Consider the following 13,744-nt stretch of genomic DNA (forward strand, 5'->3'; position numbering starts at 1 on the left):
AGACAGACATGAGAAGGTGATTAAGGAACATGGTACCTTAGCAAATATATATAGTAAGAAAGGATATGGTTTTGGAATGAAGCTACACGTCTTGCCACTCTGCTATTCAAAATATTTAACAGAAATCATATTTCTCTTTTCGGAAAAAAAAATAGGTTATTCTTGGTGAGAATTTGACCTCAAATTGTCCAGAGGTTATCTATGAAATTAAAGAAGAAACACCTGTTTTTTACAAACTCATTCCGCATCCTGAGAAGAATATCTACATCTATCTAACAGCTGGAAAAGAGGTAGGTGAAAATGCTGGTTATGGCTTCTGACTTAGGAATACAAATGGCTTAATTGATGTCATTATCGAGTAGTGAAGCTTTTACTTTGAACTGCCGAGTTTAAACATTGCTGCAGGCGTGGAGAAGACCTACAATGGTTCACCGGCGCGGAATTAAAAAAATGTTACTGCCAGTAACTAAGCAAGAAATATCACCTGTTTAGACAATTTTATTATTGGCTATATTTCCAATGCCCAGTTTTGCAGAGGAGGGTGTGCTTGGAATGGCTCATCATCAGCAAGGTAACTGAACTTACACATTTATCGTGTGGGCTCTGAATGGTGAGATGCATTTACGACTATACCCCATGGGACTGGCTTTGGAATTTGGGGTTAATACCAGGCCACAGCCTCATACACGTTCATTAACTAGGTGCTAGATGGCACTTGCCAACCCTCTCTTAATTTACCTGGCTGTTTTTGTTTTTCTTCTTGCTTCCGCTCCCTGAATGATAAAGAATACTTTTTTACATTGTCTTCATTTTTACAAAGGGCTTCACCCAGGGAAGGGGGAGATAAACTAATTTTTACTATAGTCTCTACTGACTACATACAAGTTACTATTCAATGTATGGTCTCTCTAGATGGGATGCATAGAGTTATGTGCATACACATGTACAATAAACAGTGTTAATGAAAAGTGTTAATAATTTAATGATATAAAATTACCTTTGTTTTATGTATGAAGAATCTAAGCCTTGGAAAGGTTAAATAACTTGCTCAAGGATATATATAGGTTAGGCCTGTCAGGACTAGGACTTAAATTTTGCCCTGATCTTTTAAAGCCCATGAGAAATGAGATCAAATCCCAAATTTGTGAAAACGAAACAGGCCATTCTGGCGTGGCAGTTCTGACCCACGATTATGGAACATGCAAAATCCGAGAGGATAACTGAGACTTGCATAAGGATTGACGGACGTGGCAGATGCTCTTGGCCCAGCCAGTTTTTCATTCTTTTCCTCTCAGTCATTCTAAGGACAGTAGCAATGACGTTAATCTCCGTGTGCTGTTAGGAGACACAGAGTAGGTTTGCAAGTGCTTTGTAGTTTCGGAAATTCCTAAAAAGGCCACATTGCTGTTTGTGTGTTGAAAAGTCAGTTATGTCAAAGTGACCACATCCAATGGCCACTGGATCTTCATTTGTTTTTTAGTTTTTTATTATTATTTGTTTAATCCTCACCCGAGGATATTTTTCCATTGTATTGTATTTTTTTAAATTTATTTTATTTATTTTATTTTATCCTCACTCGAGGACATTTTTCCATTTTTTGTTCAGATAGAGTGGGAGGGAGAGAGAGAGAGAAACATCGATGTGAGAGAGACACATCGAGTGGTTGCCACCCACACAATCCAACCAGGGCCAGGGACAAACTGCAACCGAGGTACGTGCCCTTAGTGGGAACCGGACCTGAGTCTCTCTGGACCGCAGGCAGACACTCTAACCGCTGGGCCAAACCGGCCAGGGCTCCATTGTATTTTATAGAGAGAGTAGAAGAGAGGGAGGGAGAGGAGGGGAGGGAGGGAGGGAAAAGAGAGAGAGAGAGAAACACAGATGTGTGAGAGAGAAACATTGACTGGTTTTCTGCTGCATGCACCCTGACTGGGGCCAAGGATCAAACCTGAAATCCAGGTACGTGCCCTTGACCAGGAATTGAACGCAAGACTCTTCAGTCCCGGCTGACACCCTAGCCATTGAGCAAACCAGGGCTCATGTACCTTTAGAAACCATTTCTTCACCAAATACAGTCGGCCCCATCTATCGCGGTTAATCAGTTCCAGACTATACCGCGATACATGAATTTCCACGAAGTAGGACTCTGTATGTACACAGTCGTCCCTCCCACCTCGCGTCTCCACTTTCGCACCTTCACTCTATCGCTGTTAGAAGGCACGAAAGTCGAAGCGCGAAGAGGAGAGGGACGACTGTAGAATCTCCTCCACCAGCTTGCTTCCACATTCCAAAACTTTTTATTCTATTTCTAACCGCGGGGCTCCCATGTTGGAAGATTTGTGTCTACTCGACTAAGTGCATACATTACGCAGCGACTCCCATTCTCGGCTTTATTATCAGGGTACGTCAAAGCTAGCCGTCAGAGAGCTGCCCCCCGCCACCCCGAGCCACGCAGGTTCCAGCCCAGAGCACCGACACCTGAAGTCTGGGTTAATCTGGGCAGGTTTTTCCATTCCGCTTTTTATTATTATTTTTTTTTATCCTCACCCGAGGACATTTTTTTTTTTTTTTCACTTTTTGTTCAGATAGAGCGGGAGGGAGAGAGAGTAAGAGAGAGAGAGAGAGAGAAACATCGATGTGAAGGGACACATGGAGTGGCTGCCACCCGCACGACCAACCAGGGCCGGGGACAAACTGCAACCGAGGTACGTGCCCTTAGCGGGAACCGAACCCGGGTCTCTCTGTACCGCAGGCCGACGTTCCAACTGCTGAGCCAAACCGGCCAGGGCCCATTCCGCTTTTTAAATCACGGCCAGTAGCTCGTAGATCCTCTTTACTACCTTCCCTGGAACTCGAGACTGTGGGATGGGAACCACTGTGAGAGCCTCCAATAGTTGACAGGTCCTCACTTTCTGAGGGTGAACTGCTCTAGTCTCTGAGGACAATTTTCAACTGGGCATCAAGCTGGCTATTCTTATATTCTTCTTGTAGGTTTACTGCTAGAGGTCTCATCTGTAAGACTCTGGTTGGGCCATTGTAACCCCAAGGCAGGCAAACCTAATGGAAGTCCTGTCTTAGATCCTTAGGCAGATAGTAATAGCCAAACTAACACACTGTGGTACATCCATAGACTGATATAATATGTAGCCATTAAAAATAACTATGTGGAGCCCGGCTGGTGTGGCTCAGTGGTTGAGCATTGACCAATGCACCGAGAGGTTGCCGGTTTGATTCCCGGTCCAAGCACATGCCCAGGTTATGGGCCCGATCCCCAGTTGGGGGCATGCAGGAGGTGGCCAATAAATGTTGGTGCTCATTGATGTTTCTATCTCTCTCCCTCTCCCTTCTGTCTCTAAAATCAATAATAAATAAACTAATAACCATAGGGAGATATGTGCATTGCTGTGGAATAGTCACTATAATGAGTTAAATTGGAGAAGCAGGTCCATTGTAGTCTTTATAGGATCCTTTCTTTTCTATGGAGTTATATATTGGTGTGTTTAAGTATACTGTATGGCAATTCTTATGGAATGTTCTAGAGGTTCATATTCTACTAAATGCTCTGAGCAAAAGTCGTCCTAAGAGCAGATGTTACTGACGGTACCCCTCCTGGAGTATCGCGATGCTCGGCAGACTCAAAGGCTCTCAGAAGCCTGTGCTAAGGAAACCTAGTTTACTTTTTCAGTGTACGGTTGCGCATGTTTTTTGGACCGTGGAAACTTTTCTCACATAACAGCAATAGCCAACATTTATTGAGCATTTAGTGTGTGCCAGATAATAACCCCATGAAGTCTACAGCACCATCACCATTTCACAGATGAGAAAACAAGGTTAGAGAGATTATGTGACATTTATGAAAACTCCTGCAGAGTTAAAAGGGTGTTTTGTGAGCTACAAGGAAACATCCACTTTCTGGTTACGTCTGGCTGCGGCTGGTGGCCTGTCAGCAGCGTTGGGAACTGAAATGGACGAGCATGGTTATCCTCCAGGAAGTCAACCAAGAGTCAGCTCAGGATAGCTCATTTTCCTCACAAACCCCTTCCAGAACTGTTTCTATAACCTTTTAAAGAAATAACTTACACTTTCTAGCATATATAGCTTCCTCGCTTAACGAGTTCCGCAGGTTTCTTCACTACTTGCTGTGGGTTCTGCCTGCAGAAAATGTGCCATGTGATGCTCAGGTCCCTGGCTCCCACCACCTGCTTCAAGGCTCTGTCTGCCCAGCACAGGTGACCTCCCTGTAGCTCTTCCTGACAACTGGAAGATGTAGCTCTAGGGGCAGGGAATGATTAGAAAACTCCCTGGTTTTTAAATCTTTTTATTTTCACCTCCATGGAGGGCAGGGGAGCAACTGAGGCAGGAGCCGAGGTAATGGAGCTGCCCCTGAGAGGGGTGTAGAGGGCTCTCCTCGCTTCCACGTCCAGAGACAACCTCGTCCTGCCGGGGTCAGGGCCTTTCGCTCTTTCCAGATGCTCATTTCTAAAGGACCGTGGACTATCTGTATGAAACCAGCAGACCGATTCCATGATCCCTTTCCAGGTCATTCTTAGCAGATCAGAAACCTGACTTTGTATCGCCTGAGAGCGTGCTTGAAAATACAGATTCCCCGGCCCCACCCTGGACCTACTCAGCTGGAGTCCCAGCACCAGGCGTTGGGACCCTGCACTTTCACAAGCTCCCAAGTGATTCTGATCAGCTGCTTCCTACCTGGGGACTCAGGACCCCTGCCCACTCATTGTGGAGACATTCAGCGAGGGCCAGGGGCGCCTCTCTGGGTCCCTCCGTCAGTTAGGTGTGGTGGTTTTCTGGTGTTTATCATTCTGAACTGCTCGCTGTCATCTTTGTTTTTAGGTGAGGAGAGTCCCGGTCGCAAACTGCAGCAAACAGACGTCCTGCGGGGAGTGCCTGTCAGCAGGGGACCCCCACTGCGGCTGGTGCCACTCGCTGCAAAGGTAGCTCTGCGATGCTCTCGCCAGCTCCCATTTCCACACCAGTGTCGCGCGGCGGAGCACCTGTTGCCCCACTTCATTCCGATGACCCGGGGGCGCGGATCGCTTCGCGGGTGAAAATAGCATTTGGGGCCGGAGTTAATTCCCGAAGATGTTCCCGGCCGCCTCAGTGCTTCTAAATCGTTTGACCTGGCCCACTCGGGGTCGCCCACGTGGGGGGGGGGGGGGCAGGGAGGTGACATGAGGCAGGAGAGGCCCGAGCTGCCAGTCTGCTTTCACTGTCTACTGAGTTCTCCAAGACTCCGGAGACAGGCGAAAGGCTCTCCCTCGGGAAAGGTACCGGCATAGGGATGTTTGAAATGTTTCAAAGGAACCCTCATAACGTCACGTGTTCGGCGGGCGCAGCGGAAGCCTTATTATTGATGGCGTTGTCGCCGAGTGTGCCACACAGCTGGGGGCCTGATGTACAGCCGCGGGCTCCAGGCAGAGTCTACCCAGCCTGCTCTTGAATTACGATGCTCACGACCCATCGAGGCTCAGGGGCGACTTGGGGCGGCCTGCTCACCATGGCAGCTCGCAGCATCACTGGGACCGGCCTGGTTGGATCGCTGTTGCCATGGTAACCCAGTACTCCGGCGCTCGCTAGAGAAGCGAGCAGGAGAGAGGCTGAGCTGCGGCTCAGGCAGAGGAAGAAAAAAACCAAACCATAGCAGTGTCTGTCAGTTTGGCGCTTTCAGTGTTTAAAGGTAAAAAAAAAAAAAAAAAAAAAAAAAAGATGAGAAAGAGTAGAGCAGGTGCAGAGAAGCTGAGGGCTGCACGAGGGGCAGTTTGGGGACAGAAAGAGGACTGGGAAGAGGAGCTGGGAGCCTCTGGGGAGGAAGCCCGGAGCAGCGAAGGGAGAGGGGAGAAATACAATGCACACTAGAGGTTCAGGAAACAAACTAAAAATATGGGGAAGGAATTAATTAAGAGTTCACGGAGGAAGTCAAAAGCTGAGATGCAGCAAGACGCATAATTGCCTGTGCCGTTCCGGCGCTTCCTCACTGGGCTGTTTCCATAGACTCCCCGGCAGACAAAAGAAGCAGGGCCAGGAAAATGCTCATGAATAATTGTAACTGGGTAGGGATGTTTCCTCCTTGTCGCTTGCCCAAGAGGAGAGTTTAAGGAATGAACTGATCTTGAGCAGCAGCTCCTCGTCGCACACCCACTAGGCAGCCGGGCCGGGATCTTTCGGGTCCGGTCCATTTCTGTAGGTCCCCTGTCTGTGTTCACAGAGCTCCGTGCAGGAGTGAATTCGGTGACTGGTGATGGCGATGGCAATGGTGGGGATTAAAGAGCCACACAGCTGGTGGCTCCTAGGTTGGCAAATGCAAGACATGGGAGATGTCCAGGCCGGCGATGTGAATTTGGGAGTTAGTTGTGTGTAGATGGAACACCGGGAAGGCTTCAGACCAGGTCGGGGAGGGCGTGCAGGTTGAGGGGAGAAGGAGCTAGAGAACTGAGCTTTGAGGTGGGGCAATTCTTGGGGGTCAGGGAGCTGAAGAGGAAACAGGAAAGGGGAGGGAACAACCAGAAAGGGAAGAGAACAAAACTAAAGGTAGTTTCAGGGAAGCTGAGGAAGAGAGGAGGAGGGAGCGGGCCACCGTGCCAGACCGTGCTGAGTGGTCAGGCCAAAGAAGAGAATTGATCCCCTGGACTTAGCAGGTGATGACTGGTGACTGTGACAAGGACAGTAGGGGAAGTGCTGCCAACGCTCAAGAAAAGATAACAAGAGGACAGAGCAGGGACAACTCTTTAGGGGTGCTCTGCTGAGAAAGCTAGAAGGAAAGGGAGCAGACGCTGGAAGAGAAGGTGGAGTCCAGACAGTTGTGTTGTTTATAAGAGGCATGAAACAACTGTGTGTTTGGGGGCTGTTGGGAAAGGCCCAGTAGAGAGGGAGACATGATGCAGGAGAGAGAAGAGAGAGTTGTGGAGTGTTGGGAGTGTCCTTTAAGCAGACGAGGGACACTGGGAGCTAGTACACCAGGGCAGGGGGAGGGCGGGCAGTTCCTTCCCGGTCATGGGAGGGAAGGTGAGAATATGCGCCTGGAGACAGGAGGGTGGTGGAAACAAGTGCAGTGTCTTTCATATTGCTTACATCGTTTTCGGTGACTTCAGACAAGTGAGAGAGAGGAGAGTTGGGGGAGGAATCCCTGGGGGCTCAGAGGGAGAAGAGAGCGAAGGTGTGAAATACAGTGGGACAGGGAAGGAAACGGGAAATGGGGAATCGTGCCAGGAAGCTTCAGGGCCCGCGTGAGGCTCATGGTCTTGCTTCGGAAGGTTAGGAGTTGGACTGTGGGGAGCTTGACATTAAGGTCATGGAGGGGGTGGAGTTGTTGGTGATGACAAGGTCTAGGGTATGATTCTGAAGCTGAAGGAAGATGGAGGACACGATTATTGGCCGAACGGTCAAGGAACTGCGGTGTCAGCGTGTTGGATTGATTATCTGTGTGGATATTGCTGTCACCAAGAATGACTGTGGGAACAGTGTTGGAGAGAGTGAGGAGCCAGGTAGTCAAGAAAAGAAAGGAACTGGTGCTCCAGTGGGGGTGGTTTGCTGAAGGTTCCAACAAGGAGGAATTTGGGGTGATGGTATGAGCTTCAAAGATGGGGTGAGACCTGGGGCCAGTTCAGAAAGAAGGGAAGAAGCAGCAGCATCCAGAAGAGTGTAAGATACAAACAGGACACCTGTAGCGAGGGAAGGAAGCAGCCAGCCCTGAGCACACAGCGGGAAGCGGGGTCCTCAGGGAGAGCCTGATCTCGCTAAGAGCGGGAAGGGGAAGGCAAGCATCGGAGAAGAGGTGGAGGGCATGGGGCTTTTATTGATGAAGGGCTGTGAGTTCTAGGCTTGAGTTCTAGGCTGTGAGTTCTAAGCTTGAGTTCTAGGCTCTTGTTCTAGGCTGTGAGTTCTAGGCTTGAGTTCTAGGCTCTTGTTCTAGGCTGTGAGTTCTAGGCAGTGAGTTCTAGGCTGTGAGTTCTAGGCTCTTGTTCTAGGCTGTGAGTTCTAGGCAGTGAGTTCTAGGCAGTGAGTTCTTGTGAGTTCTAGGCAGTGAGTTCTAGGCTCTTGTTCTAGGCAGTGAGTTCTAGAAAAGCCTGCTCAGTGCTTCCCCTGCTCTTACTCTCTCACCTCTGCCTCTTAAACTCTAAACCAGGTCACGTCATTTCCCAGCTTAATAACCTCCACTGGCTTCCGTCTTAGAACTCAGTCTGGCTCCCTCATCCCAGGGCCTGCGTCCGAGGCTTTCCGTGATCTGGTCCTTTGCCACATCTCAGACCTCTCGTGCCTCTCTCCTTTCAGCTACCCCAGCCACACTGGCTTCCTTTCTGACTCAAGAATATGTCAGGCTTGTTCCTGCCTCGCGGACCTTGCACTTACTCTTTCCTCAGAATATTCTTCCCCAGATCTTTCCATGACTGGCCCTGTCTTGGTCATCAGGTCCTCGTACACGCAGCTCCACGTCATCATCCAGACGGAAGTAGCCTCACCTCGCTCCCAGTGACGTCACTGTTTTATTTTCTTCATGGCCCCACACTATCTGAAATGGTCTTATTTTTCTGGCGTTACTTTATTAAAATGTAAGTTGCACAGGGACCTTGTCTTGTTCGTTATTGTATCCCCCCAGAATCTAGAAGAGTTCCTGACACATAGTAGGCATCAGTTAAATGAAGTAGACAGAGTGATTGGGAAACTCTGCCAATGGCAGGACACTTGTGTGTCCAGTATTGTAAACACTGGATTTATGGACTGATGGCCTCCATGTCAGATTACTTGGTTTCACCCTGGCTTGGTTCTGGCCTAAGATTAAATAAAACTAGGCTTCAGATCAACGACTCACATTAAGTTCCCAATACCATTCAAAATTAGGAATCCTAACAGGGGGTGTTTTCTTATAACTGTAGCACATCCCACTGTGTTTATTTTAAATGCCACAGATTTATTTAGAAAAACAACTTATTTTCTCTGTTGAGAAGGTTGAGCTTTCTTGCATACGTGTCTAGAAAGTGAATTTTTGGGGGGTGGGGCAAGAAAATCATCTGAGCTGACTTTCGATGGGGTGTTAAAAATAGGCATCCAGTCTAAACAGATAAAAAGCAACTAGACAAACAATGAGCTCTAAAAAGTCGAGTTTTTTATTGTTGGAACTTCAAACCCAACCTGTGATGAATTTGTCTGTGTGGGTGGAAAGTGAATTTCTGCAGGCTGCATATCTTGGGTTGGGAAGCAGTTTCTCAGTTTCTCCCATATTGCAAAGCATAGCACATGTGTTCAGTTATGGATTTCCACGAAACTGGCAACCCTGAACCAGTGAACGGGTGAGGTTCCAAGGGTTCATTTGCAAGTTTGGCACTCGGAATGCATTTTTCCATAGAAACAATGTCATAAATGAAAGACTGATTCCTAAGTCAGCCCACAAAATTCAATTTATTTAATTTTAACAAATATTTATTGAATATCTACCAAGAACTCAATGTGGGAAGTCAGATAACTAGGAGACATTGAGAGAAATCAGTTGCCACTCTTGGGCTTAAGGAATTCACATATGAGCTAGGAGACAGACCTGTCCATGGCCAGCGTTTGTTCATTCATTTGTACATCCAGTCAACAGATATTTTTTCAAGCCCAGTGCTAGGTGCTTGGGATACAGTCTTCCCTCCCTACATGGAACTTGCAACCTAGGGAGGGATGTAGACAAGTGTATTAGTCAGGTTTCTGCTCCAGGAATACTGAGTAACAAACAAACTCTTAGTGCTTTAGAAGAACAATTATCTTTGTTTGTTTTTGCTCACGGGTCAGCTTCTGCAGGAGTGGGGGTTGGGGGGCTCGAGCTGCAGGTCAGGAGTTTGATTCCAGTCTGCTTCACATCTCTGTCATCCTGCACGTGCCCTGCTCAGGGCAGAGAGCGGAAGCACGGAGTCCAAGCGAAACTCTGCAGCACAGTCAAAGCCTCTGCTCATGTCATGTTTGCAAGCAAGCCATGTAGCCAAGCCCAGCATTGGCAGGTAGGGAGATATCCTTTGCCTACTTTAGTGGGAGACAATGCAAAGGGACCTGGCAAAGACTCTGGATGTTCATTCTAGTAGAGGAGAGACTGAAGAATTGGCAACAATAATCCAGTCTACTTTAATCAGTTAAGGAGCTACTACTAATCTACCATTCAGTAAATAGTGTGTAATAAAGGTTAGCACAGAGGAAGTGGAGGGTTATATGGGGGCACATGGAAACTATCTAACCCAAACTTTAAAGGTCAGGGAAGGCTTCTTGGGGGAAGGGATGTTTAAGCTGACCTAAAGTGTGAGCAGACATCAGACAAGCAAAGGAAGCTGGCTCAGGGACCAGGCTGTGCCCAGGCTGGGAGCTGCAGAGAGCCTGGCCTGGTGCTCAGCATGGATGCAGTGTACAGCCCCGCAGAGGTGTGCTGGGAAATGGGGGTCACATGATAGGCTGGGGCAGAGGAGGTGTGGTCTTATAAGCCATGTTAAAGAATTTGGATTTTGTTGGAAGGACTTTGGGGAGCCATTGCCGGCCTTCAGTGAGAAAAGAGACTAGATCAGATGTGTGTTTCATAACAAGCAAACTAGACTCGAGACACGGCTGGAAGCTGCAGATCACTTAGAAGGTGGCGGTAAACCAGCAAGAGACTGGGGACTGAATTAGAGAGATGACAGTGGCAATAGGAAGGAGTAGGTGGATTTAAGAGCTATTGGGAAGATAGACTTGACAGGTCTTGGTGATTAATTGGATTCCCCCTTGAGTCTGACACACTAAAAATAGGGCCATAAAATGAAAAAAAGAAAATATCAAGGTGGCCACTGTTTATCCGGAAGATGTATCGTTCTCCTTTGATCTAAGTTCACACAGAGAAAATAAAGAAATGATATCCCCACATACACTGGATTCCTACTGTGCCCCAGGCCCTGGACTAGGCACGAGGTCAGATTCCAGACAAGGGGCACCTAAGTCAGACCGGGAAGGACTTCCGTTAGGTACCAGGGCTGAGTGTCTGCGGTTCAGTGGGTGGGTTATTGCTTTTTCCCCAGTGCAGGAGTTAGGTGTTGAGATTATAGGAGGAGAAGAGCAGGTGTCTGGCGTGGGTGTGCAGAAGGACAGAGTATCATTAGGGAGCAGGATGTAGGAAGAGGGGCCCGTTTGGGACGCACGGCAGTGCAGGGGTCACGCTCACACCTGCAGCGGGTGCGGTGCAGCAGATGGAGGAACAATGCGGTTGGGTCTCGAATCCGCTCGCTGGGGATGAATCCAGGCTTCTGTGCGACCTGCAAGTTTCTTACCTTCTCTGTGCCCAGTCTCCTCTTCTGCAGAGCAGGGTTGTAACCTACAGGATTGCTGCGAAAGAAATCAGACAACGTGCAGAAAGTCCTAGGCACCGTGCCTGATCAAAGTCAGCACTCAAGTAATGTTAGCTATTACGATGGCGGACCCCAGAGGGGAGAGAGCCATTACTTGTAACCCGGGGTTGAGAAAGGCTTCAGAGAGGAGGTGGCACTACACTTAGGCCTTCCAGGCTCCGTAGCTGGTCCCCAAGGGAAGGCGGGCGTGGGCAGAGCTCGGCAGAACCAGCGCTGAGGGCTGTGGCGGGAGGGAGATTGAGCTCTGCCGCTCCGCACTGCTTCTGCAGGGCTGGGTGGGACCAGGATGTGAAGGGCTCTGAGTTCCGACTTGATTAGTTGCTGCTGGGAACTTATTAAAGGGATTTAGCAGAGGGCTGACATGATCGTATTTGTTTCTAACAAGATTATTCTGATGGCGGTGGAGAAGACGAACTGTGTTAACCCAAGCCTTAGCTGTACCACATTGCCCATCCCTCCCCTTCCAGGGCCTCTGTTCGTTGGTACGTTCTGTAAAGGGTGAATTTATCTCACCTCTCTTCCTGACTCTTCTGCTTGGAAGCTGTTTCTCCAGGTTTCTTGAACCCCCAACCTCTCCCAGCACCGCAGTGGGCTGTTTGCTTGGTCCCAGTGATGCAGTGGAGCCAGGGCTGGGTCCTCTTGAGAAAATGGGCCACATTCATCTTTATTGTCCCCTCCTGTAATGCCCTGCCCTGCACAGGGTGGGGACAAAGCCCCAAGGCATGCTACTTGTAAGGTGTGTTTGCAGGCTCTCCTCGATTATGTGTACGGATTCAACATTTGCCCATATTCTCCGTTCCTTGCGCGCTGACAGTTGGTAGACTTTCAGGCAGCCCCTGGCAGCAGTGTTTAGGGCTTCAGCTGCTGGTGGTCTATTCTGCACATGAGACTGTGAACAGGATCATTTCTCAACTTGGCCTAACAACAGGGCTCTGTGGCCAGCCCCCCGTCAGACTTTCTGCAAGGCTTGTGGGTAACAGAAGGGGATTTTGAACACAGAAGAGAAAACTGAGATGTGAATGCTAAACATACTTGTGCCTCAGAATAGCAATCAAAGAGAATTGAATGACTCGCTTATGGACGCATCCAGCTTCTTGCGTTGCTCTCCTGCCTTGAGATGGGCCTGCCTCCTCTGCTCCAACAGACTTTCCTTTCTCAAGCCTCCCTAGGGCTAATCACTAACCCAAAGGGCAATGGGCTGGTGTTGCCCTAAAACTGGTCCGAGACAACGCATGGGCCATGGTAACCCGTAGCCGCGTTCTCCTGAAGCCTGAGAGACTGCGGTCCGGTCTGCAGCACGGGGGGTGGACAGTGTGCAGCAGAGAAAGCGACGGAGGGCTTTTCCATAGGGGAACCCATCAGGTGTGCCCACGTATTCTTCAGAACGCTGTTGAGTGCGCCTCCCTCAGGAAGCCCGCCTTGAGCCAGGCCAGGCCAGGCGACAGGGTCTGCGTTCATGGAGAAGATCAGGTTGTGTCCTGCACATTCCAGCTCACGATCCGTTAGAAGTACGTTCTATTACGATGCCCACCTCAGAGATGAGAAAACAGCCTTAGGTTGTGTGTTAACTCTCCTGCTGCTGCTGTAACCAATTACCTCAACCTTGCTGGCTTGAAACAACTTACATTTATTTATCTTACGGTTTTGGAGGTCAGAAGCCTGCAGTGGGTTTCACTGGGCTAAAATCAAGCTGTTGAAAGTTCTGTGTTCCTGCTGGAGGCCGGAGGGAGAATATGTTTCCTTGTCTTCCTCTAGCTCTAGGAGCAGCATGCATTCCTTGGCTCGTGGCCCTTTCTCGCATCTTTAAACCCAGCAGTGTAGCATCTTCAGGTCTCTCTGGCTCTGGTCTCGGTTTGCATCATCAAATCTCCTTCTCCGTCTCTGACCTTCCTGACTCCTCGTACAGGGACCCTTGCGAGTACTTTGGGCCTACACAAATAACCCAAGATAATCTCCCCATTTTGAGACCCTAATCACCTCTGCGAAGTTCCTTGTACGGTAACATACTCACAGGTCGCAGAGACTAACACAGGGATATCCTTGGGGCTATTACTCTGCCTGCCACAGATTGAATGAGTAGAGGCCCGGTTTTCAAATCTAGGCTTAGCTCTAACTGCCAAGCCAGTACCATTACTTACCTCTGTAGCAAAGGGGAAGAGAAACAAGGAAGAGATATTATCCCTCATGGCCGTGGGAGGTGAGGGGAAAACATGGTCCAAATGGACCCTTCATGGATGACTGATTATGCATAAGAAGGATAATGGGACTCAGGGCCTGCCTGAGTTACAGAAACCCTTCCACCTTGAAAGTTAAGCATTCGTACATCTATTTATTGAGCACCTATTATGTGTCAGACACTGTTGTAAACACTAGGCTTCTCTAGCAGTGAA

The 13,744-nt window shown here is 48.8% G+C and overlaps 1 protein-coding gene across 2 annotated transcripts in view; it reads left to right on the forward strand.

The window, feature by feature from the left end:
* PLXNC1 (plexin C1) overlaps window positions 1-13,744 on the forward strand; it is a 164,494-nt gene that overhangs the window by 40,571 nt on the left and 110,179 nt on the right. For both annotated transcript variants that reach the window (XM_036250803.1, XM_036250804.1), the window contains exons 3-4: window positions 156-290; window positions 4,852-4,952. In XM_036250803.1, the coding sequence (XP_036106696.1) occupies window positions 156-290; window positions 4,852-4,952 (236 nt within the window). The remainder of the gene's footprint in view (window positions 1-155; window positions 291-4,851; window positions 4,953-13,744) is intronic.

Source organism: Molossus molossus, unplaced genomic scaffold (genome assembly GCF_014108415.1).
Source record: "Molossus molossus isolate mMolMol1 unplaced genomic scaffold, mMolMol1.p scaffold_m16_p_10, whole genome shotgun sequence".
Lineage (NCBI taxonomy): Eukaryota > Metazoa > Chordata > Mammalia > Chiroptera > Molossidae > Molossus > Molossus molossus.